This window comes from Pristiophorus japonicus, chromosome 18, assembly GCF_044704955.1.
Source record: "Pristiophorus japonicus isolate sPriJap1 chromosome 18, sPriJap1.hap1, whole genome shotgun sequence".
NCBI classification, from domain to species: domain Eukaryota; kingdom Metazoa; phylum Chordata; class Chondrichthyes; family Pristiophoridae; genus Pristiophorus; species Pristiophorus japonicus.
In genome coordinates, this window is record NC_091994.1 from 13,184,787 (window position 1) to 13,209,806 (window position 25,020).

General features: G+C 48.1%; 1 protein-coding gene across 1 annotated transcript in view; it reads left to right on the forward strand.

Annotated features, from left to right (window-relative positions):
- Positions 1 to 829: 829 nt before the first annotated feature.
- apc2 (APC regulator of WNT signaling pathway 2) overlaps positions 830 to 25,020 on the forward strand; it is a 179,320-nt gene continuing 155,129 nt past the window's right edge. The window contains exon 1 of the mRNA XM_070860813.1: positions 830 to 982. Coding sequence (XP_070716914.1) covers positions 842 to 982 — 141 coding nt within the window. The 5' untranslated portion in view covers positions 830 to 841. The remainder of the gene's footprint in view (positions 983 to 25,020) is intronic.

A 25,020-nucleotide genomic window follows, 5' to 3' on the forward strand; every position in this document is an offset into this window, starting at 1 on the left:
GTGAGGGGGGAAGGGAGAGAGAGGAGAGTGGGGGGGGAGGAGAGTGGTGGGGAGAGAGAGAGGAGAGTTAGGGGGGAGGAGGAGAGAGGAGAGTGGGAGGAGTGGAGAGAGAGAGGAGAGTGAGGGGGGGCGGACAGAGGAGAGTGGGGCGGGGGGAGAGTGAGGAGTGGGGGGGTGGGAAAGGGGATTGTGGGGGGGGGAGAGAGGAGAGTAGGTGGGGGGAGTGAGCGGGGGGAGAGAGAGGAGAGTTGGGGGGGAGAGAGAGGAGAGTGGTGGGGGGAGAGAGAGGAGAGTGAGGGGGGAGGGAGAGAGAGGAGAGTGGAGGGGGGAGAGAGACGAGAGTGGGGGGAGGGGAGAGAGAGGAGAGTGGGGGGGGAGAGAGCGGGGGGAGAGAGGAGAGTGGGGGGGAGAGAGAGGAGAGTGGTGGGGGGAGAGAGAGGAGAGTGGGGGGGGGAGAGAGAGGAGAGTGGGGGGGGAGAGAGGAGAGGGGGAGGGGGAGGGGGGAGCAGACAGAGGAGAATGGGGGGAGGGCAGTGGTGATGGGGGGGTGGGAATGCCACTCAGGTCAGGCAGTGGAAGGCTTGTTGCATTGTACTCTTACATGAGTCACTACTTTCAGGAGAGAAGAGGCAAGGGGGGGCAATGCTTGTTAGACCCAAAACCAACGCATTGCGGTCAAATCTCCAATCTATGAATGATCAGTCTTTGTTGCTAACATTTTATGGTCTTGCATTCACCTCCAAATCACTTGTGTAACGACTGACTTTCCTTTCCCAAAACCTCTTTTTTTGGAAATTAGAATTAAAAGAACTTTCTTGTTTAGGTGCTGGAAGAACTCAGGATGTCTGAGTCTACATCTTCTTACGACCATCTGGTGAAGCAGGTTGAGGCACTTCGGAAAGAGAACTTTCACCTCCGGCGCGAGTTGAAGGACAACTCCTGTCATCTGTCCAAGCTGGAGACAGAGACCTCTGATATGAAGGTGAGGGTCTTCTTACCTGGTCCTCTGGTGATCTGAAGGTTTCTGCTCAAAGTCTAACACAACAGCATGTTGAAAGTCACACCTCAGTCTGAAATCTATTGAGGTTGAAGGGGTTAGGGAACAGATAGTAGAAAATCACCCAGGTGGTGATTTTATTGAAAGGTCATACAGAAGAAGCCAGTCAGTGAATGCAGTCACTCTCAGGAGTGGTCTTATCACACTAGCTGAAGTTAGGTAGCTGTTTTGTATCCAAGATGTTTCATGATGTTGTTTGCTTTGTCACTGCCCTGGGAACTTACGGAGGTATTTACATTAATTTATGGTGTTGGTGCAAAGTGTTTTTTATATGGGGAGGTGGGGGTGGTATCTACATTACTGGAAGCAACAGATTAAATAACTGTACATGTAGGAGATTTGTTACTTTTGATTCTATTTGAATATTTTTTTCTCTCCATCCCCTTCCTGAAGGTATCTCTGGGGTAAGGCTTCACAACACGGGTCACCTTCTCACACCCTGCCATTATTCACATCTGAGACTTGACAGTGATGCATGGTTGTCTGTCCATAGAGGATATTACAGCCAAGCCTCATCAACTCCTCACCCGGGCCTCCATATGCATGCACCCCCATTCGGGGCTACTCTATAACCATCAGAGTAGTTTTTCCTTCCTTAACTCAGAGGCACTGGAGCCGACTGCAGTATCCCATTCACTGAGATCCTACACCTGGGCTGTCTTATGATGAGAAATTGTGTAGATTGGGCCTATACTCTCTGGAGTTTGGAAGAATGAGAGATGATCTCATTGAAACATGTAAAATTCTGAAGGGGATTGACAGGGTAGATGCTGAGAGGTTGTTTCCCCTGGTTGGAGAGTCTAGAACTAGGATAAAGGATAGGCCATTTAAGACTGAGATGAGGAGGAATTTCTTCACTCAGCGGGTTGTGAATCTTTGGAATTCTCTGCCCCAGACGGCTGTGGATGCTGAGTCATTGAATATTTTCAAGGCTGAGATAGATTTTTGGAGTCTCGGGGAAATCAAGGGATATGGAGATCGGGCGGGAAAGTGGAGTTGAGGTAGAAGATCGGCCATGATCTTACTGAATGGCGGTGCAGGCTCGAGGGGCCGTATGGCCTACTCCTGCTCCAATTTCTTATGTTCTTATGTATGGCTCAGAGACAGAGGGGCCAAATGTGGGAAGATCTGGAATGGGGTAGGAGATCTGCCTATCCCCAGGTTGCACCCCTGGCTCTGCCCCACATTCCAGGGTCAAGGACATTTGCATGGATTGGGTGGGTACCCGCACCAGTAATAGCATAATCAGGGTGCCTGTTTCACAACTCCGAGTGTGGCCCAATAACAGCAAAACAATACCAGATCAAAGAAACTTGAACATACGGCCCTTTGTTTTTGAGAAGACAACTTCTGTGCTGCAATCAACAATCGAACCAGTTATGACCAACGTCAATACCTTTGCCGTGACCTTTTAAAATCTAATTAGCTCCACTCTCCTTAGCAATGACGGAGCGTAAAAACACACCGATATCTCTTGCGGCTAGTGTCGCTATGGGAAAGAATATGGGAATGACATCACGTAATATGTCCTCTTTCACATGCACCCCTACCAACTGGGCTGGGAATTTTGACAAAAGCAGCGGGGACTCGGCACAATCGGGTCCTGCCCCAATTTCCGCACCTCTCCCCCAGTGTAGCCTGCTAAAGCCTAAAAAGCTAAAGGATATCTGGCCACAGACTTTACATCCGGGACTTTGCTTCTAACTTACGACTTTCTCTTATGGTGACTACATTGTCCCCAAGGGACAGGGAGGCACCACACGAGCCACCAATGGGAGATGGCTGGGCAGAATAGCTAGAAAATAAGAAGGTTGATAGTAACTGTATTTAGATCTTCTGGCAGTATTACTGCTACCTCGGCTGGAATTTTACCGGCGCCGAGAGGGCGGGTTTGGAGGCGGGTCAGCTGTCAAAATGGAAATGATTGACAGCGGGTCAGGAGCGGGGCAGGGGAGGCAATTTACATCATTAAGAGCTAGTTAAAAGACAATTAAAGACAATTTTACCCTCTACTTACCATTTCCCCAGCTTTTTGATGAGGTTTATGGTGGTCAGGGATCACGTCATCTGAGTAGGTCAGGTTTTCAATGAGTACACATTCCTCTGAGTGGTTGACAGCTGCAGATGTGTTATAAGAGCTACCATTTCACAGCTGTTCACTTTCCAATCTTAGAAGCTGGAGCCTTCAGGATTTGGAAGACAGTTTTGAGCTGTATGCAGTTTGGAAGTATTTGGAGTAAACTCTCTATCCACTGTCACCTCCTTGGAGCAACCTCTCTCACCATTGACAGATCACTGCTATCGGCTCCACTTCAGCTGCCATCTATTCCATCAGCATCTGTGCCCTTGAAAAAATCACACCTTGGTCCTCAGAATCCCACCACAACACCAGCAGCACCCACAACAACACCTACCTGCTCCGCAATCACCTGATGCTGCACAGGACACAGGGCATCAGCACCCGATCACAATGCTACCCGGGAGGCCAGGGATGACCTCACCATGGCCAGATTTACTTCAGTTGATGCTGTACACCCTGGCTGCCACATGACGCACCCGGTTGGCACCACCCAACACCAGCACCATAAAGCATCCTTGCAATGCCCAAGCCATTCCTTTCACACACATCACCATTGCGATGGTTCCATTATGTCTCACCATTCACTGCAACTTACTAAGCCACATCCAAAGATGCACACAAATCTGTCCAAGAAGCCAAAGTATTGAAAATAAAGATTTCAATGTTTGACACCACAGTAACAGAAACTTTACATGAACATTGGCTAAAAGGCCCATGTGCTTACCTTGTGTGTTGTTAGTTGGTATGATTGGATTAGGATGAGGGCGAGTGTGAGGGGTCGCTAGTGAGATGGAGATGCGATAATGTAGATAGAGAGGGATGGTTGGAGGTGCAAGGTAAGTTGGTGTGAGTAAGGATGTGCAGGAGTAGGGTAGGGAAGGCAGAGTGATGGGGATGTGATGAGTGGCACAGCAGGATGAGGTTGAGTGTGGATTTGCAGTAACGTTTCGTGATCTACTGAGATCATTGAAAGGTTTGTGCCACGGCATCCCTGCTTGTATCCTCCTGTGCAATGTGCAACCAGGCTGTGTTGGTCCCATGGGAAGGGAAGAGAACCTTCCTGCGTGCTGTGACTACCTCCGTAAGCATATGGAGGGAGTCATGGGAGAGGCTGGGTGCAGCCGTGCACCTTTGTGCAGTGATTGCCAGTGTTTACAGCACCTCAATGCTGTAGAATACTGACAGCACAACCATCAAAATCAATGTGGGCATTGTCCCTTTAAGGAAACCATTCATCAAATGACGTCATCAGACCTGCTTCCTTTTATTTGGCTGGGAACCTCGGAGGGCGGGCTTAACAAGTCCCATCATCGTAAAATTACTTGGAGAGAGTGGGCTGCAGCCAGGAGTGGACCGGAACATAGAAACATAGAAACATAGAAACATAGAAAATAGGAGCAGTAGTAGGCCATTTGGCCCTTTGAGCCTGCACCGCCATTCAATATGATCATGGCTGATCCTCTATCTCAATATTTTCGCTTTTTCCCCATACCCCTTGATACCTTTTCTATCTACTTCTTAAATATAATCAGTGACTTGGCCTCCACAGCCTTCTGTGGTAGAAATTCTCTGGACTCTGGGGAGGTACCAACGGATTGGAAAGCAGCTAATGTAACGCCTCTGTTTAAAAAGGGGGTCAGACAAAAGGCAGGTAACTATAGGCCAGTTAGTTTAACATCTGTAGTGGGGAAAATGCTTGAAGCTATCATTAAGGAAGAAATAGCGGGACATCTAGATAGGAATAGTGCAGTCAAGCAGACGCAACATGGATTCATGAAGAGGAAATCATGTTTAACTAATTTACTGGAATTCTTTGAGGATATAACGAGCATGGTGGATAGAGGTGTACCGATGGATGTGGTGTATTTAGATTTCCAAAAGGCATTCGATAAGGTGCCACACAAAAGGTTACTGCAGAAGATAAAGGTACGCGGAGTCAGAGGAAATGTATTAGCATGGATAGAGAATTGGCTGGCTAACAGAAAGCAGAGAGTCGGGATAAATGGGTCCTTTTCGGGTTGGAAATCGGTGGTTAGTGGGGTGCCAGAGGGATCGGTGCTGGGACCACAACTGTTTACAGTATACATAGATGACCTGGAAGAGGGGACGGAGTGTAGTGTAACAAAATTTGCAGATGACACAAAGATTAGTGAGAAAGTGGGTTGTGTAGAGGATACAGAGAGGCTGCAAAATGATTTAGAAAGGTTAAGCGAATGGGCTAAGGTTTGGCAGATGGAATATAATGTCGGAAAGTGTGAGGTCATCCACCTTGGGAAAAAAAAACAGTAAAAGGGAATATTATTTGAATGGGGAGAAATTACAACATGCTGCGGTGCAGAGGGACCTGGGGGTCCTTGTGCATGAAACTCTTTTTGGAGTTCACCTGCAAAAACATAAAACATTAAACGGTGCCACCCGACCTGGGTGACACTCCAGACATTTACAAGGCCCTTTTTTTTCCCCCCCTTTTTTTTTTGTGTTTTTCTTTTTTTTTTTTTTTTTTGGGCACTAAAATCACAATTTTCCCCAGTGCCCCCTATAAAAGGGAAGGGGGACACTAAAAGCACCGGCAATTAAAACAAATTAAACTTAAAAACGTAAAATCAAATTAAAATTTGGTTGCCGGGCGTGATGATCCTTGTGCATGAATCCCAAAAAGTTAGTTTGCAGGTGCAGCAGGTAATCAGGAAAGTGAATGGAATGTTGGCCTTCATTGCGAGAGGGATGGAGTACAAAAGCAGGGAGGTCCTGCTGCAACTGTATAGGGTATTGGTGAGGCCGCACCTGGAGTACTGCGTGCAGTTTTGGTCACCTTATTTAAGGAAGGATATACTAGCTTTGGAAGGGGTACAGAGACGATTCACTAGGCTGATTCCGGAGATGAGGAGGTTACCTTATGATGATAGATTGAGTAGACTGGGTCTTTACTCGTTGGAGTTCAGAAGGATGAGGGGTGATCTTATAGAAACATTTAAGATAATGAAAGGGATAGACAAGATAGAGACAGAGAGGTTGTTTCCACTGGTCGGGGAGACTAGAACTAGGGGGCACAGCCTCAAAATACGGGGGAGCCAATTTAAAACCGAGTTGAGAGGGAATTTCTTCTCCCAGAGGGTTGTGAATCTGTGGAATTCTCTGCCCAAGGAAGCAGTTGAGGCTAGCTCATTGAATGTATTCAAATCACAGATAGATAGATTTTTAACCAATAAGGGAATTAAGGGTTACGGGGAGCAGGTGGGGAAGTGGAGCTGAGTCCACGGCCAGATCAACCATGATCTTGTTGAATGGCGGAGCAGGCTCGAGGGGCTAGATGGCCTACTCCTGTTCCTAATTCTTATGTTCTTATGTTTTTATGTTCTTATGTAGAATTCCACAGGTTCACCACCCTCTGAGTGAAGAAATTTCTCCTCATCTCAGTCCTAAATTTCCTACCCCATATCCTGAGACTGTGACCCCTTGTTCTAGACTTCCCAGCCAGAGGAAACATCCTCCCCACATCCAGTATGTCCAACCCATCAGAATCTTATACGTTTCGATAAGATCCCCTCTCATTCTTCCAAACTCTAGTGAGTACAGGCCTCGTGGACCCAATCTCTCCTCATAAGACAGTCCTGCCATCCCAGGAATCAGTCTGGTGAACCTTCGCTGCACTCCCTCTATGGCAAGTATATCCTTTCTTAGGCATGGAGACCAAAACTGCACACAATACTCCAGGTGTGGTCTCACCAAGGCCATGTAGTAAGACCTCCTTGCTCCTGTACTCAAATCCTCTTGCAATGAAGGCCAACATACCATTTGCCTTCCTAACTGCTTGCTGCACCTGCATGTTTGCTTTCAATGACTGGTGTACAAGGACACCCAGGTCCCTTTGTACATCGACATTTCCCAAGCTAAATAATACTTTGTTCTTATGTTTTTCCTAACAAAATGGATAACTTCACATTTATCCACGTTATACTGCATCTGCCCACTCACTCAACCTATCTAAATCGCCTTGCAATGTCTTTGCATCCTCCTCACAACTCACAATCTCACTTAGTTTTGTGTTGTCAGCAAACTTGGAAATATTACATTTGGTTCCCTCATCCAAATCATTTATATATATTGTGAATAGCTGGGGCCTAAGCACTGATCCCTGTGGTACCCCACTAGACACTGCCCGCCACCCCGAAAAAGACTCGTTTATTCCTACACTCTGTTTCCTGTCAGTTAACCAATTTTCAATCCATGCCAATACATTACCCCCAATCCTATGTGCTTTAATTTTGCACACGAACCCTCTTATGTTAGTCTTACTAAACCTCGCTAAGGTTAGCGAAATCGCGGACCTCCAGGGAGCTTAGGAAGGATGTGGGTCTCTGCAATAGCACTGTCTGATTGATATTACTGTGCAGCTACTGAAGTGGAAGCTACTGTCTGCAGGAGTGCTACATAATTGAGCCATTACTTTCACATGTTCTGTCTATTGAGAGTGACCACACTGGCTGAACAATTCCATTAACTTGCGATGACACAAAGTGGCTTCTGACGCTAAAACATAAATTGTCTTTTGCCAGGCTGACAGTGAGTGTGTGTGTGTGTGTGTGTGTGTGCGTGTATGTTGAGAGGGGTATGGGAAACAATTTACTGAGATGAGTCCTATTCCATCCACCCTACCTCCAAATGTTACCAGATAAAAAAGAAAAGAAAGACTTGCATTTCTATAGCGCCTTTCACAACGTCCCAAAGTGCTTTACAGCCAATGAAATACTTTGGGAGTGTAGTCACTGTTGTAATGTAGGAAATGCGGTAGCCAATTTGCGCACAGCAAGCTCCCACAAACAGCAATGTGATAATAATCAGATAATTTGTTTTAGTGATGTTGATTAAGTGATAAATATTTTACCAGGACACCAGGGAGAGCTCTCCTGCCCTTCTTCGATATAGTGCCATGGGATCTTTTACGTCCACCATAAAGATCATCCCCATTTGAAAGGCGGCACCTCCGGCGGTGTAGCACTCCCTCGGTACCGGCACTGGACTGTCAGCCTAGAATTTTGTGCTCAAGTTCCTGGAGTAGGACTTGAACCAACAGCTTTCTGACTCAGAGGCGAGAGTGCTACCCACTGAGTCTGGACTGATACCCGAGGAAATGACTAGCTTCAGTCGAACATTTGACACACCCACCTGACTCAAGATAACCTTGGATCACGGTTGATCCTTCACCATTTAATGCAGTTGATTTCAAACTTTTCTATCGACCCCTCCTCCAAATCCTGGAACTCCCTCCCTAACAGCACTGTGGGAGCACCTTCACCACATGGACTGCAGCGGTTCAAGAAGGCAGCTCACCACCACCTTCTCAAGGGCAATTAGGAATGGGCAATAAATGGTGGCCTTGCCAGTGATGCCCAATCCTGTGAACACATTTTTAAAACTCCTCACATTCTCAGGGACATCCCTCCAGGGAACCTTTGCCTTCATTTTCAAAAGACACCATCAGCTATCCAAAGCAAAACAGAGCTATCAACAACAACTTGCATTTATATAGCACCGTTAGCACAGTAAAACAGGCCTGAGGTGCTTCATAGGAGCATAATCAGACAAAAATTGACACCGAGCCAAAGAAAGAAAGAAGGAAAGACTTGCATTTATATAGCGCCTTTCATGACCACCGGACGTCTCAAAGCGCTTTACAGCCAATGAAATACTTTTGGAGTGTAGTCACTGTTGTAATGTCGGAAACAAAGGCGATATTACAACAGGTGAAAGATATAGGTTTTAAGCAGCATCTTGAAGGTAGAGAGAGAGGCGAAGAACTTTAGCGAGGGACTGAATGCACGCCCGCCAATTGCGGGGCGAAGGAATCGCGGGATGCAGAAGCGATCAGAGCTGGAGGAATGCAGAGCTCTGAGGGTTGGAGGTGATCACGGAGATAGGGAGGGGCGAGGCCATGGAGGGATTTGAACACAAGGGTGAGAATTTTTAAATCGTGAGGTTGGTGCACCCTCCAGATATAGCCACACTCTCAGAGACAACCTCTTAAATATCACCACACTCTAGCAGGCATTTCTTCTCAATATACAGCAGCATGCTGGCAAGTCAACAAATACAGAAGTATACAGAAGCCCAATGACAGAAGGACAGAAATCTGGTGACCCTCTAGGATCACATCACAGATCACCTGGGGCCCAAGGATCCCATTGAATACCTGTGTAGTAATGTCAGCCGACTTGAGTGGACTCTGTATGAGTAATAATCAGTTGACGAGAGATGAAAATAGCAAGTATCTTCTGGGTGCTTTAGTGGTTCAATGGTATTATGTATGACAATAATACACTCATGAATTCACTCTTTACGAAGAAACCACAGGCTCCACGCATCTTCTATTTAATATATAGAACACTGGTCCATTATCTGGATTCCAGTATTCTAATTTATCATTGAACTTATACAGATTTTCTGCCATTCGCAGCTTCTGAAAGATTCCAGTAAGCGCTTGGCACCAGATAATTTCACGACTGTTGGCTAGAGATGCATTTTTATATTGAAGAACATTTCTTAAAATCGAGATCCCAAGTTGAAGGAGCAAGTGCGGGACAGCCCCGAATATCATATTACAGGATAGGAGGTCGCCCGCCTATTAAGTTTTTGCATTTGATTTCATCATGTCAAACATGTATTAGGGGCGAACATGTACCATCATCATAGGCAGTCCCTCGTATCGAGGATGACTTGCTTCCACGCCAAAACGGGATGAGTTCACAGGTGTTTCAATGAAGGACCTAATATTCCAGATCCCGAACTACATCTTGGAGGGTGGAAGATGCCTGTGCTTGGATTTTTTTAACGTGTGGTGGCTGTTGTACATTAGCCACCACACGGGCTCGACAGAGCTAGGTCTTGGTCCAGTGGCAAGGATTACCCAAGATGAACTGGAGACCAGCTCTGCTACACAGACCGAGCGCGCACACACATATCGCAGTGTGGGCTGGGCCCGTGCTGCCCCTGGGCCCTCGTCTCTTCTGGGCCCCAGATTCATGCCTCTCCTGGGCCCCGGTCACTTCCCTCTACAAACTCTTGCTGCTCCTTCGCCCCTCCTGCTGTGTCCGTTCGCACTACAATCAGCGACCTGGCTTCGCAGCCGTCGCCCTCCTGCAGCAGCACGCACCGCTCCCTGCCGTGGTATGCCGCAGCACGCTGCTCCCTCCGATGGCCCCGTCCTGCTGATGGTCTTACAGGCCGGGACCGCGCCGATTTCCGGGCCGGGCCGACGCAAGCTGCTACCTCTGATGGCCTCGGCCTGCTGATGGTCTGGCCGGGTCACCATCCTGCACCTGATGGCCTCCCTGCAGTACATAACATCAGCCAATGCTGGAAACACTCAGCAGGTCAGGCAGCATCTGTGGTGTGAGAAACTGAGATAACGTTTCGGGTCGATGACCTTTCGCCTGAGTCAGGTCTTTCAGGAGCGAAGTCACGGAAACACATCTACACGCAAAGGGTGGCAGAAGTTTTGAGCTCTTTTCCGCAGCCGGCAATTGACGGTAGGTCATCCGTGGAGAGAGAAACAGAGTTAATGTTTCAGGTCGATGGCCCTTCGTCAGAATTGGAAAATGTTAGAGATGTAACAGGTTTTTAAGCAAGTGTAGCGACAGTGAATGAGGGAGAGGAGGAACCAAAGGGAAGGCCTCTGATAGGGTGGCAGGTAAGAGAGATTAAATGTCAAAATGGATGACGGTGCAAGGCAAAAGGAGATGGTAATGGGACAAGTTAAGAAACAAAAGATGGGTCTCGAGGAGGGGTAAATGGCAACAGCAGAATCACCGCCACCACCTGCTGTTCAAAAAGATTATTTGGGGCTTCTTGCAGCAATATGACTAAGCGATGTTAACCCTAGTTGCTCAGCAGAAACCTGGTGGGTGGGCAGTTAAAATCGCCTGGGCTCTTACCTGTCCAAAAGCCGCAATGATCGCAACATCTGCAATTTTAACTTGCTCTCCTGAGCAGGCAGCAAGGACATCAGGGTCCTTCTTTATATCGGCATGTTGCGGCCCGATGACATCACTGAGACCTGACTGTAATTTTAACTCAGGCCTGAGCGGGGAATCCACCTGGAGTTAAAATCGGGCCTTTAAAGTGTGGGCGTTTGCAAAACACGATCTGAGCTATGGAGCTGAGAACATGTAGAGACGGCTGTCCACTCATTATCCAAGGTGACCTTGTTGTGGCCTTTATTTATAAACAAATTGATTGTGGGTTTTCATCTGCACAAACAATCTCCGTGCAAGGACAAAACTGAGTGCTAAAGCGATTGAGCATTTCGAATCTAAACCAGCAGCCACATTCTTCTGAATTACTACTTATCACTATATTTCAACACAAACTATTTAGTACTATATTTATTTCATTGCTGTTTGTGGGATGTTGCTGTGCTCAAATTGGCTGCGTGTTCCCTACAGTGACTACACCTCAAAGGTACTTACTAGCTATAAAGCACTTTGGGGCAGCTTGAGCTTGCAAAAGCCCTTATATAAATGTGAGTTTTTTTTAAATTTTATATGGTTGGGACAAATGGGCCATTTATAGCTAGTTATTTTAAATGGTTCAATGCCTCCATTTTAGAGGATGGAGCGATGGAGTATAAAGATGCCAAGCATTCCTCCACTAATATCGTCAACATGACTTTCTAGCCCACTATCAGTAAAATTAAAGACTCGGTGGGAGAGAGGAGGGGACTGGGTGGCGTAATGCATTGTATGAGGCATTCTGTGTGCCCACACTCCCAGTGGGAGCCATGCTTTTGTAGTGAGTGTGGAGAATCAAGGTGACACTATTGTAACAGCATCGCCAACCTGCACTCCCTGTGAGAATGGCTCCCCATCAGCTGTGGCTGAGTGGGTCGCTCTCTCGTCTCTGAGTCAGAAGGTCGTGGGTTCAAGGCCCACTCTCGGTACTCGAGCACAAAAGAAATCTAGGCAGACACTCCAGTGCAGTGCTGAGGGAGTGCTGCACTGTCGGAGGTGCCATCTTTCGTTAAACCGAGGCCCCGTCTGCTCTCTTAAGTGGACGAAAAGGATCCCATGTCACTATTTTGAAGAAGAGCAGGGGAGCTATCCCCGGCGTTCTGTTCAATATTTATTTCTCAATCAACATAAAAAACAGATTATCGGGTCATTATCGCATTGCTGTTTGTGGGAGCTTGCTGCGCGCAAATTGGCTGCCGCGTTTCCCACATTACAACAGTGACTGCACTTCAAAAGTACTTCATTTGCTGTAAAGCGCTTTTGCCTACACCAATATGGCAGATAGATAGTGCACGTTCAGCTCGTGATGAGTGCACACTTCCTGTCCACCATATTGGAGGCTTAGCTGCCCATTTAGCGCCAATAGACAGGCTCGGCGCCATCCACTTTCTAGGCCTTGATCTTAAACATCCACCAGAACAGGCAGAGAGGATCTAAATATATTGGGCTGTAATTTGCGGCCCCTATAGCCGTGTACGAGGTGTGCATCGGCCCTAGGGGCCCTGCATGTTCGGGTTTAGACATGCTCTGCACATGCCCTATAACCCGGAACTTGCGATCTGTCAAGGATCCTTGTAACAGTTCCAATGCTTCCCCGGGAAAAGGGCCCCCGCGGGCGGAGAGTTGGGCTATTTGCCCAACTCCTACCCAGCGAATGCCCATGACATTCTTATGCCTGGTCGAAGCAGGCGTAAGACCTGCTTTTACCAACGTAAGAGTTTTAAAAAACAGAAAAATAAAATCTTATCAATAATTTTACACATTTAAAAACCTGTGAAATCAGGTAAGTTTATTTTTTGCCTCATTAAAACATGTAAATTTATTTTTCAAAAAATTAAATTTTTGTTTTAAATATTTAATTTTAATAACTTTTTAATATATGACGGTTTAAAAAAAAAACTCTATTTGATGTCTAGATGTAGTTTTTGGGGGTATTCCCATTCATACTTATGGGGTTTCTATACATACGGAATTCCCGTAAGCATGAATGGGGATTTTATTGGTTGGGCCGGCCCATGTGATCCCAAGGGCGCTTGTGAACCATGTGCGTCCCTGAGATATGTGGGCCTTTACCCACGGATACCCGGTGAGGACCAGGACCGTGAATCTCCGCACCTCCCAGACCACCGGGTACGCGGGCATTGTATTTGCGGAGCGGGGGCATTTCCCCGCGGGAGCCTCCGACCACAAATTCAGGACCATTGTCTCATCTAAACAATAGCAGCTCTGTGTTGGGACATTGCTCCAAAGCCCAAGTCTTTCTCCGCTACAGTAAGGGCAGCTGCAGGACCTCAATCACTTTAGCAAAGGGCGACTCATACTCCCCGATACAAGGTTTGCTTTCATTCCCTTGCAGCATTTCGGCCACTGCTTTGCTCATTTGTGTGGGAATTTCTGTTTTTGGTTTTAGGACATCGCAGATTAGTTTATCAACTCGGGCTTTGGGATGTCTAGTTGTTGCCATGGATCTCTGTATTCTTTCCAGTTCACAAAATGAAATGTTTCGCGCTTCCAAGTTTCACTGCTCTGTTCACCAGGCGCTTCATTGCTGAGAGATTAATTCTCTGTGGGCCACGGGAACCAAAACCATTCATGCTAGTCTGTGTCAGCTGGTTTTCTGTAATAATCCTCTTTTGATTGTGCCATTGGGCTGTCTGATGGTTAATGTGGGGAGCAAAGACAGCTTCTTGTCATTGGCCATATCATATATCTTGAGGGATTGGAATGGAAAACAGGAATTGTGTGTGCACAATGAGGCGGTTCTATTTTTGTAAACTAGAGTTCAGAAAGATGAGAGGAAGCTCTCGGGTGATACCATCCAGCTTACTCTTGTTCATCTCAGGGCCAAAGTAAGTGGGCAGAGTCTTGGAGACTCGAGGAACCTGTGATGAAAGGGTCCCATTCAGATCTGAAATCTGTCCCATTATCAACTAATTCTCAAATTGAGAATGGTATCCCTACAGTAATGTGCAGACTAAGCTGATCGCAACTAGTGTTCCCTGCAATGTCTGCACCTGTGAGTATGTCCACAGGTTTGTAGAGCTGTTGGAGCAAAAAAAGGGCACCTGAAAAGTGTTTGGAGTGTCCCCTTCACCCTTTAATAAGGGGGCACTTGATTAATGTTTAATTTTGTTTTGTAACAAAAGAGTTGTAGAGCTGTTGGAGAAAAAAAAGGGCACCTGAAAAGTGTTGGAGTGTCCCCCCCCTCCCCTTTAATAAGGGGGCACTTTGATTTACTGGTTATTTTGTTTCAGCACAAAAGAGTTGTAGAGCTGTTGGAGGGTGTTGCACGGAGCAGTCCTGTGCAACAAATTTTTAAGTCGGTTCACGGGCTTCCAGGCCGCCTGCAATTTCTGCGGTCTGGAAGAGTCAGTGTTCCATGTTTTTATCGAATGTGTGAGGTTGCAGCCCCTGTTCCACTATTTAAAGGGGCTGCTCCTCAAATTCTGGTTGCACTTCAGTCCCACACTCCTGATCTTTGGGCATCCTGTGCGGAGGGGAGCGGGCAGGTCAGAGGGCCTCCTCGTGGACTGCTCCTGGGCACGGCCAAGGGGGCCATCATCTGGTCCAGGCAGCGGGCGGTCGAGAGGGTCGTTCAGCCCGACTGCCTGCCTCTTTTCCGTGCTTACATCCGAGCCAGGGTGTCCCTGGAGATGGAGCACGCAGTGTCCACCGGTACGCTCGTGGCTTTCCACGAGAGGTGGGCGCCGGAGGGACTGGAGTGCGTCATCACCCCAGGCAACCAAATTTTAATTTGATTTTATACGTTTTAAAGTTTAATTTGTTTTTATTGCCGGTTTTAGTGTCCCCCACCTTATAGCCAGGGGGCACTTGTAAAATTTGTGTTTTTAGTGCCCAAAAAAACTCAAAAAATCACCAAAAAAACACACAAAAAAAGGGCACTTAAAAAGTGTTTGGGGTGTCCCCCAGATCAGGGGGCACTTGATTTAACTGTTTAATTTTGTTTACAACAAAAGAGTTGTAGAGCTGTTGGAGGGTGTTGCACGGAGCAGTCCCGTGCAATAAGTTTTTAAGTCGGTTCACGGACTCCCAGGCTGCCTGCAATTTCTGCGGTCTAGAGGAGTCCGTGTTCCATGTCTATGTTGAATGTGTGAGGTTGCAGTTCCTATTCCATTATTTGAGGGGGCTGCTCCTCAAATTCTGGTTGCACTTCAGTCCCACACTCCTGATCTTTGGGCACCCTGTGCAGAGGGGAGCGGGTAGGTCCGAAGGCCTCTTCGTAGGACTGCTCCTGGGCATGGCCAAGGGTGCCATCAGCCAGTCCAGGCAGCGGGCAGTCGAGGGGGTCGTTCAGCCCGATTGCCTGCCTCTTCTCCGTGGTTACATCCGAGCCAAGGTGTCCCTGGAGATGGAGCACGCAGTGTCCACCGGTATGCTCGCGGCCTTCCGCACGAGGTGCACGACGGAGGGACTGGAGTGCATCATCACCCCCGGCAACCAGTACAAGTGCATCCCTTCCCCAGCCAAAGATCCTCCTTACACCAGCGCAAGTGCATGACCTTACCTCGCCCCCCCCCCCCACCCCCCCCACCATAGATGGGGCAGTGTGTGCGGATTGTTAACAGGTTTATTGGGTACAAAGTGAATAGTGACAGTGTCGTGACTTCTGGATTTTATCCACTCCAACAATGTCCCTTGTCGGGGGCTGGAAGAACATAATCCGTCTTCCCTGAGATCCCTCTCTCCCCTCCGATCCTCCCCCCCATCCCCCCACCATGTCTCTCCCCACCCCCGTTTCTCTCCTCCCCAGTCTCTCTCTCTACCCCAGCCTCTGGCTCTCCCTGGTCTCTCTCTCTCCCTTTCCCAGTCTCTCAGTCTATCGCTCTCTCTTCCCCAGCCTCTCTCTCTCCCAGTCTCTCTCTCTTCCCCCAGTCTATCTCTTTCTCCCTTCCCCAGTCTCTCTCTCCCTCTCCCTCCCCCAGTCTCTCTCTCCCTCTCCCTCCCCCAGTCTCTCTCTCTCCCCAGTCTCTCTCTCTTCCCCCAGTCTCTATCTCGCCCCCAGTCTCTCTCTCTCTCTCTCTCTTCCTCCAGAATCTCTCTCTCTCCCCCAGCCTCTGGCTCTCCCCTGGTCTCTCTCTCTCTCGCTTTCCCAGTCTCTCAGTCTCTCGCTCTCTCTTCCCCCAGCCTCTCACTCTCCCAGTCTCTCTCTCTCTCCCTCCCCCAGCCTCTCTCTCCCTCTCCCTCCCCCAGTCTCTCTCTCTTCCCCCAGTCTCTCTCTCTCCCTCTCCCAGCCTCTCAGTCTCTCTCTCTCTCTACCCCAGCCTCTCTCTCTTCCAGTCTCTCTCTCTTCCCCCAGTCTCTCTCTCTCCCTCTCCCTCCCCCAGTCTCTCTTTCTCTCCCTCAGTGTCTCTCCCTCTCTCCCAGTCTCTCCCCCCCCATCCCTTTCTCTCTCTCCTTCCCCCAGTCTCTCTCTCCCTCCCCCTCCCCCAGTCTCTCTCTCTCTCTCTCTCTCCCTCTCTCCCGTCTCTCCCTCTCCCTCCCCCAGTCTCTCTCTCCCTCTCCCTCCCCCAGTCTCTCTCTCTCTTCAACCCACTTCTCGCCCCCCCCCCCCCACCGCCTCTCTGCCCGCCGCCGCTCTCGGCCCCCCGCGGACCTCACGGCCCCCCCCCACCCCCCCCCGCCGCCAAGATCAGGTCGGCAGTCTTAGGCCTCAGGTCCTGCTTCTTGGCACCACTCGGAGTGAATGATTCAGGGTGGGGGTGGGGGGGGGGGGATAACTTGACAGATGCTGCATGGGGGAGGGGGGCGGACGGAGCTTGACAGACGCATGCGCAAAAAAAAAACAAATAGTTACATCGATTATTAAACGTTGGCCGACCTGACCACCACTGCCTTTAATTAGTGCTCCCCAAGCGGCCAGCTGAGGTGACAACGTCTCCTGCAGCTGCCGTTGTTGATGCCCGGCGATGCTGCAGGGGGCGGGAGCGAATATTGCAATCGGGGCGGTAACGGGGCTCTGCACACCGGATGACATCGCAATCTTCGGGGCGCAGGAGACTGAGGCGGTAAATTTCAGCACCGGCACAAACCCGCCAGGGAAGTTCGCAGGTATTGGTGATTTTGCCGCTCCCGGTCGGTAAGCCGTTAGTGCCCCTGCCCCCTCCCGCCCCGGAGGCACTAACGGGATGCACAAAGAAGGCCAATTTCTCTCCCTCTAGCTCTGATTTACTGCCTGGCGCTCCCATCGAGTCTGCCAGCTTGGGCTGGAAGGATCAGCCCTGCAATTTACTTGGAAAGTTAGAGGTGAGGTCACCATCAATCATTATAGGAAGCGTGAAACTAACCAGTCCATAGAAAGTAGCAGAAATGGATACTGGTGGATTAATTCGCAGGGAAGTTAACCTTGCACTGACTCTGGAGAATCTGATATAAACAAGGGTTGCAGAACAGTGCCCGTGAAATGTATTAATCATTTCCAGAGCCATTTCTATATATATGATTTTGTGAGATTTTTTCGAACATTGAATTTGCATTTATAAAACATAACACAAACATTTAACATTGATGCAATAAGGTTAAGAGATGATTTTAATGTCACAAGGCAGCTAATGTTAATGACTATCTTTATTAGTGTTCGACTACATGCCTTTAGGGTGCCATTATGCCTGAGTTTGCCCCTCTCGCACTCTGCATTCAATAACCTTTTTCCAACCTTGCAGCACGCCTGTGAATAAAACAGATATGGAACGAGTGCAATTCAGCAAGCTCCCGCTGAAAAGATAATTGAAAATATCATTCATGTATCGAACAAAATTGCACTCAAAACTTAGGTTCACACCAGCCTTCCTCAGCACTGAGATCTTGTGCTTCCATCAGCACAATATTTTCTTCCACCCAAAAGCAGAGAAATAAAACTGGCTGCTGCCCTCTTTGCAGTGTATAAATGTCATGGTCCGAGAGTTCGACTCCCATCGAACTGTCACACTTGAAAGTGTCACACACTGTGTTCAAAATTATGAAGCTTTTAGGTAGAATCAATAGGGAGCAATTGTTTCCACTGGCTGGAGGCGTGGGTAAGCAGAGGACACTGATTTAAAATCATTGTCAGAAGAGCCAGAGAGCAGGTGAGGAGAATTTTTTTTGTAACGTAGTGCATTCTTATGATCGTGAATTCTCTGCCTGAAGGGGTGGTGGAAGCAGATTCAATAACAGCTTCAAAGGGGAATTGAATATCAACTTGAAAAGGAAAATTGCGCAGGGCTCTGGGGAAAGAGCAAGGACTGGGACTAACAGGATCGCTCTTTCAAAGAGCCAGCACAGGGCACGATGGGCCGAATGGCCTCCTTCTGTGGCCTATGCATCTATGGTTCAATGATTCAATCAAGCGGGTTGGAGGAAAAGTCCACGGAGATTGTACTTGTGGTTAGTTGCCTCACTGGGGATATTGAGCGGGTCAATTAAACCTAGAAATGGCTGTTGCCGATATTGGTGGATTAACACACTCATAAGATATTCCGCAATCTGCTATTTTAACTCAGATATTAAAGTGTTAATTGGGGCAACACCTCTGCCAAATTACCACACAGAGGGCTGTCGTGCAAATGAGTTACGTGTCTGCTAAAATTACTTACAGCAATTTCTAGGCTATAGCGTCTGTGACAGATCAAATTGTGCTGGGTCTGTGAAAGGGAATGGGTTCTGTTCCTTTATGCTCAGAGAGTTAAATTACAACAACAACAACTTGTATTTATATAGCGCTTTTCACATAGTGAAATGTCACAAGGTGCTTCACAGGAGTATTATGAGATTTTAAAAAATTTGACATCCGAGACACTTAAGGAGAAATCAAGGCAAGCGACCAAAAGCTTGGTCAAAGAGATAAATTTTAAGGAGGAAAGTGAGGTAGAGAGGCGGAGAGGTTTAGACAGGGAGTTTCAGAGCTTAGGGCCCAGGCAACAGAAGGCACAGACACGGATGGTTGAGTGATTATAATCAGGGATGCTCAAGAGGGGAGAATTAGAGGAGTGCAGACATCTCGGGGGGCTGTGGGGCTGGAGGAGATTACTGAGATAGGGAGGAGCAAGGCCATGGAAAGATTTGAAAACGGATGAGAATTTTGAAATCGAGGCGTTGCTTAACCGGAAGCCAATGTAGGTCAGCGAGCACAGGGGTGATGGGTGAGTGGGACTTGGTGCGAGTTCGGACACAGGTAACTAAGTTTTGGATGACCTCTAGTTTACATAGGGTAGAATGTGGGAGGCCAGCCGGAAGTGCTTGGAATAATAAAGTCTAGTGGTAACAAAGACAGAGTTAAGGCTTCAGCAGCAGATGAGCTAAGGCAGGAGTGGAGACAGCCAATCTTATGGAGGTGGAAATAGGCGGTTTTAGTTATGCTGCGGAAATGTGGTTGAAAGCTCATTTCAGGGTCAAATATGACACCAAGGTTGCAAACAGTCTGGTTCAGCCTCAGACAGAAGTTAGGGAGAGAGATGGAGTCAGTGGTTAGGGAACGGAGTTTGTTGCGGGGACCGAAAACAATGGTTTCAGTCTTCCCAATATTCAATTGGAGAAAATTTCTGCTCATCCAGAACTGGATGTTGGACAAGCAGTCTTGACAATTTGAGACCGAGGAGGGGGGTCAAGAGAAGTGGTAGTGAGGTAGAGCTGGGTGTCTTCAGCGTATATGTGGAAACTGACACTGTGTTTTCGAATGATGTCGCCAAGGGGCAACATGTAGATGAGAAATAGGAGGGGGACAAGGACAGATCCTTGGGGGACACCAGAGGTAATGATGCGGGGGCAGGAAGAGAAGCCATTGCAGGTGATTCCCTGGCTACGATTAGATAGATAAGAATGGAACCAGGCGAGTGCAGTCCCACCCAGCTGGATGATGGTGGAGAGGCATTGGAGAAGGATAGAGTGCTTAACCGTGTCAAAGGCTGCAGACAAGTCAAGAAGGACGAGGAGGGATAGTTTGCCTTTGTCACAGTGACAAAGGATGTCATTTGTGACTTTGATGAGGGCAAATTTCATACATTTGGCTTGTATTCCCTTGAGTATAGAAGATTGAGGGGTGGACTGATTGAAGTCTTTAAAATGGTAAAAGGATTCAATAGGGTCGATATAGAGAAGCTGGGGGAAACAAGAACTACATCATCTTAAAATTGGAGCCAGGCCATTGAGAGTGAAATGATGAAGCACTTTTTCACACAAAGGATAGTAGAAATCTGGAATTCTCTTCCTCAAAAGTCTGTGGATGCTGGAATATTTGGAATTTTCAAGACTGATATATTTGTTAGGTAAGGGTATCAAGGAGTATGGAGCAAAGGCAGATAAATGGAGGTGGGGTACAGATCGGCCGTGATCTAATTGAATGGCGGAGTAGGCTCAAAGGGGCTGCATGGCCTACTCCTGTTCCTATGTTCGTATGTGCAAGTGCCTTCTGTTGCCTAGGACCTAAGCTCGGGAACTCCCTGCCTAAACCTCTCTGTCTCTCTACCTCTCTTTCCTCTTTCAAGATGCTCCTTAAAACTTTGACCAGGCTTTTGGTCACCTGCCCTAATTTCTCCTTTTGTGGCTCAGCATCAAATTTTTTTGCCTCATAATACTCCTATGAAGCGCCTTGGGTCGTTTAACTACCTTAAAGGCGCTATATAAATACAAGTTGTTGTTGCTTGTGACGCTTGCGGCAGTGTACAGTCCGCCCATACTAATATTACCGTCCTGGATAGAGCACCGTGGCTGCAGCGAATCAGAGCACTTAAAAGATAGGGAGAAATAGTCATGTATCAATGCATATCAATCATCAACAAAGCGAGCGACCACAAAATGAATTAGTCGCATGGTTAAAAAACACACCATTGACTTCAATGGAAAGTAAATTGGATGGGGTGTAAAACAGAGTGTGGGTTTTTTTGTCAAGTGATAGAAGTTAAAATCACCCAGGTATCATGTTTATCAGACTAATCAAAATAATCTATAACTTTATATAGTGGTAATAATAGTTAAAATAATCTATTACCTTATGTGCTGGAAGCACATTGATAGATTAGGTCAAACACAGAGGCTACACAAAGGCCTCATTATGTAGGGATAGATGTGCTTTACAGGACAGCATTGCAGAGAAAGATTTATTTAACAGTTATTCCTATGAACAGTCGGAATAAAAACAACCGTTTTTTAAAATATAAGCGTTAAATTTGAGCAGATGACTAAATATTAATTCCAGCGGTTTTGTTTTCTCACTATTAATTCATATACCACTTTTAATTTTTTTTCCTCTATCGCTGCCAATTTTTGTTCCTGCTCTAGTTCTGGATGAGCAGAAATTTTCTCCAATTGGATATTGGGAAGAGCGAAGCCATTGTTTTCGGTCCCCGCCACAAAGTCCGTTCCCCAGCCACTGACTCCATCCCTCTCCTCAACTTCTGTCTGAGGCTGACCCAGACTGTTCGCAACCTTGGTGTCACATTTGACCCTGAAATGAGCTTCCGACCACATATCCGCAGCATAACTAAGACCGCCTATTTCCACCTCCATAACATCGCCTCCCCTGCCTCAGCTCATCCGCTGCTGAAGCCCTCATCCATGCCTTTGTTACGTCTAGACTTCACTATACCAACGCACTCCTGGCTGGCCTCCCACATTCTACTCGATGTAAACTAGAGGTGATCCAAATAAAGACAGTCTTTCAGAGTTAAACTTATGTAAAAGGGTAGTGCAATTGTCTCTGGGAGTCTGATGTTGAAACTGCGTCTGGGAGAGAGAGTCTGATGGTGAGACTGTGTCTGGGAGAGAGAGTCTGATGGTACGTCTGTGTCTGGGAGAGAGAGTCTGATGGTGAGACTGTCTGGGAGAGAGAGTCTGATGGTGAGATTGTCTGGGAGAGAGTCTGATGGTGGGACGGTGTCTCGGAGAGGGAGTCTGATGGTGAGATTGTCTGGGAGAGAGAGTCTGATGGTGAGATTGTCTGGGAGAGAGAGTCTGATGGTGAGACAGTGTCTGGGAGAGAGAGTCCGATGGTAAGCCTGTGTCTGCGAGAGAGAGTCTGGTGGTGAGTCTGTGTTTGGGAGAGAGAGTCTGATAGTAAGTCTGTGTCTGGGAGAGAGAGTCTGATGGTGAGATTGTCTGGGAGAGAGAGTCTGATGGTGAGACTGTGTCTGGGAGAGAGAGTCTGATGGTGGTCTGTGTCTGGGAGAGAGAGTCTGATGGTGAGATTGTCTGGGAGAGAGAGCCTGATGGTGAGACAGTGTCTGGGAGAGAGAGTCTGATGGCAAGTCTGTGTCTGGGAGAGAGAGTCTGGTGGTGAGTCTGTGTTTGGGAGAGAGAGTCTGATAGTAAGTCTGTGTCTGGGAGAGAGAGTCTGATGGTGAGATTGTCTGGGGGAGAGAGTCTGATGGTGAGACAGTGTCTGGGAGAGAGAGTCTGATGGTAAGTCTGTGTCTGGGAGAGAGAGTCTGGTGATGAGTCTGTGTTTGGGAGAGAGAGTCTGATAGTAAGTGATGTCTGGGAGAGAGAGTCTGAAGGTGAGATTGTCTGGGAGAGAGTCTGATGGTGAGACAGTGTCTGGGAGAGAGAGTCTGATGGTGAGATTGTCTGGGAGAGAGTCTGATGGAGGGACTGTATCTGGGAGAGAGAGTCTGATGGTAAGTCTGTGTCTGGGAGAGAGAGTCTGATGGTGAGAGAGTCTGACGGTGAGATTGTCTGGGAGAGAGTCTGATGGTGAGACAGTGTCTGGGAGAGAGAGTCTGATGGTACGTCTGTGTCTGGGAGAGAGAGTCTGGTGGTGAGTCTGTGTCTGGGAGAGAGAGTCTGATGGTGAGATTGTCTGGGAGAGAGTCTGATGGTGAGACAGTGTCTGGGAGAGAGAGTCTGATGGTGAGATTGTCTGGGAGAGAGTCTGATCGTGAGACAGTGTCTGGGAGAGAGAGTCTGATGGTAAGACTGTGTTTGGGAGAGAGAGTCTGATGGTGAGACTGTGTTTGGGAGAGAGAGTCTGATGGTGAGACTGTGTTTGGGAGAGTCTGATGGTGAGACAGTGTCTGGGAGAGAGAGTCTGATGTTACGTCTGTGTCTGGGAGAGAGAGTCTGGTGGTGAGTCTGTGTCTGGGAGAGAGAGTCTGATGGTGAGATTGTCTGGGAGAGAGTCTGATGGTGAGACAGTGTCTGGGAGAGAGAGTCTGATGGTGAGATTGTCTGGGAGAGAGTCTGATCGTGAGACAGTGTCTGGGAGAGAGAGTCTGATGGTGAGACTGTGTTTGGGAGAGAGAGTCTGATGGTGAGACTGTGTTTGGGAGAGAGAGTCTGATGGTGAGATTGTCTGGGAGAGAGAGTCTGATGGTAAGTCTGTGTCTGGAAGAGAGTCTGATGGTGAGACTGTGTCTGGGAGAGAGAGCCTAATAGTGAGATTGTCTGGGAAAGAGTCTGATGGGACTGTGTCTGGGAGAGAGAGTCTGATGGTATCTCTGTGTCTGGGAGAGAGAGTCTGATGGTGAGATTGTCTGGGAGAGAGAGTCTGATGGTGAGACAGTGTCTGGGAGAGAGAGTCTGATGGCAAGTCTGTGTCTGGGAGAGAGAGTCTGGTGGTGAGTCTGTGTTTGGGAGAGAGAGTCTGATAGTAAGTCTGTGTCTGGGAGAGAGAGAGTCTGATGGTGAGATTGTCTGGGAGAGAGAGTCTGATGGTGAGACAGTGTCTGGGAGAGAGAGTCTGGTGGTGGGACTGTGTCTGGGAGAGAGAGTCTGATGGTGTGTCTGTGTCTGGGAGAGAGCGTCTGATGGTGAGATTGTCTGGGAGAGAGTCTGATGGAGGGACTGTATCTGGGAGAGAGAGTCTGATGGTAAGTCTGTGTCTGGGAGAGAGAGTCTGATGGTGAGAGAGTCTGATGGTGAGATTGTCTGGGAGAGAGTCTGGTGGTGAGTCTGTGTTTGGGAGAGAGAGTCTGATAGTAAGTCTGTGTCTGGGAGAGAGAGAGTCTGATGGTGAGATTGTCTGGGAGAGAGAGTCTGATGGTGAGACAGTGTCTGGGAGAGAGAGTCTGGTGGTGGGACTGTGTCTGGGAGAGAGAGTCTGATGGTGAGATTGTCTGGGAGAGAAAGTCTGATGGTGAGACAGTGTCTGGGAGAGAGAGTCTGATGGTAAGTCTGTGTCTGGGAGAGAGAGTCTGGTGGTGAGATTGTCTGGGAGAGAGAGTCTGATGGTGAGACAGTGTCTGGGAGAGAGAGTTCGATGGTAAGTCTGTGTCTGCGAGAGAGAGTCTGGTGGTGAGTCTGTGTTTGGGAGAGAGAGTCTGATAGTAAGTCTGTGTCTGGGAGAGAGAGTCTGATGGTGATATTGTCTGGGAGAGAGAGTCTGATGGTGAGATTGTCTGGGAGAGAGAGCCTGATGGAGAGACAGTGTCTGGGAGAGAGAGTCTGATGGTAAGTCTGCGTCTGGGAGAGAGAGTCTGGTGGTGAGATTGCCTGGGAGAGAGAGTCTGATGGTGAGACAGTGTCTGGGAGAGAGAGTCTGATGGCAAGTCTGTGTCTGGGAGAGAGAGTCTGGTGGTGAGTCTGTGTTTGGGAGAGAGAGTCTGATAGTAAGTCTGTGTCTGGGAGAGAGAATCTGATGGTGAGACAGTGTCTCGGAGAGAGAGTCTGATGGTGAGATTGTGTTTGGGAGAGAGAGTCTGATGGTGAGACTGTGTTTGGGAGAGAGAATCTGATGGTGAGATTGTCTGGGAGAGAGTCTGATGGTGAGACAGTGTCTCGGAGAGAGAGTCTGATGGTGAGACTGTGTTTGGGAGAGAGAATCTGATGGTGAGATTGTCTGGGAGAGAGAGTCTGATGGTGAGACTGTGTTTGGGAGAGAGAGTCTGATGGTGAGACTGTGTTTGGGAGAGAGAGTCTGATGGTGAGACTGTGTTTGGGAGAGTCTGATG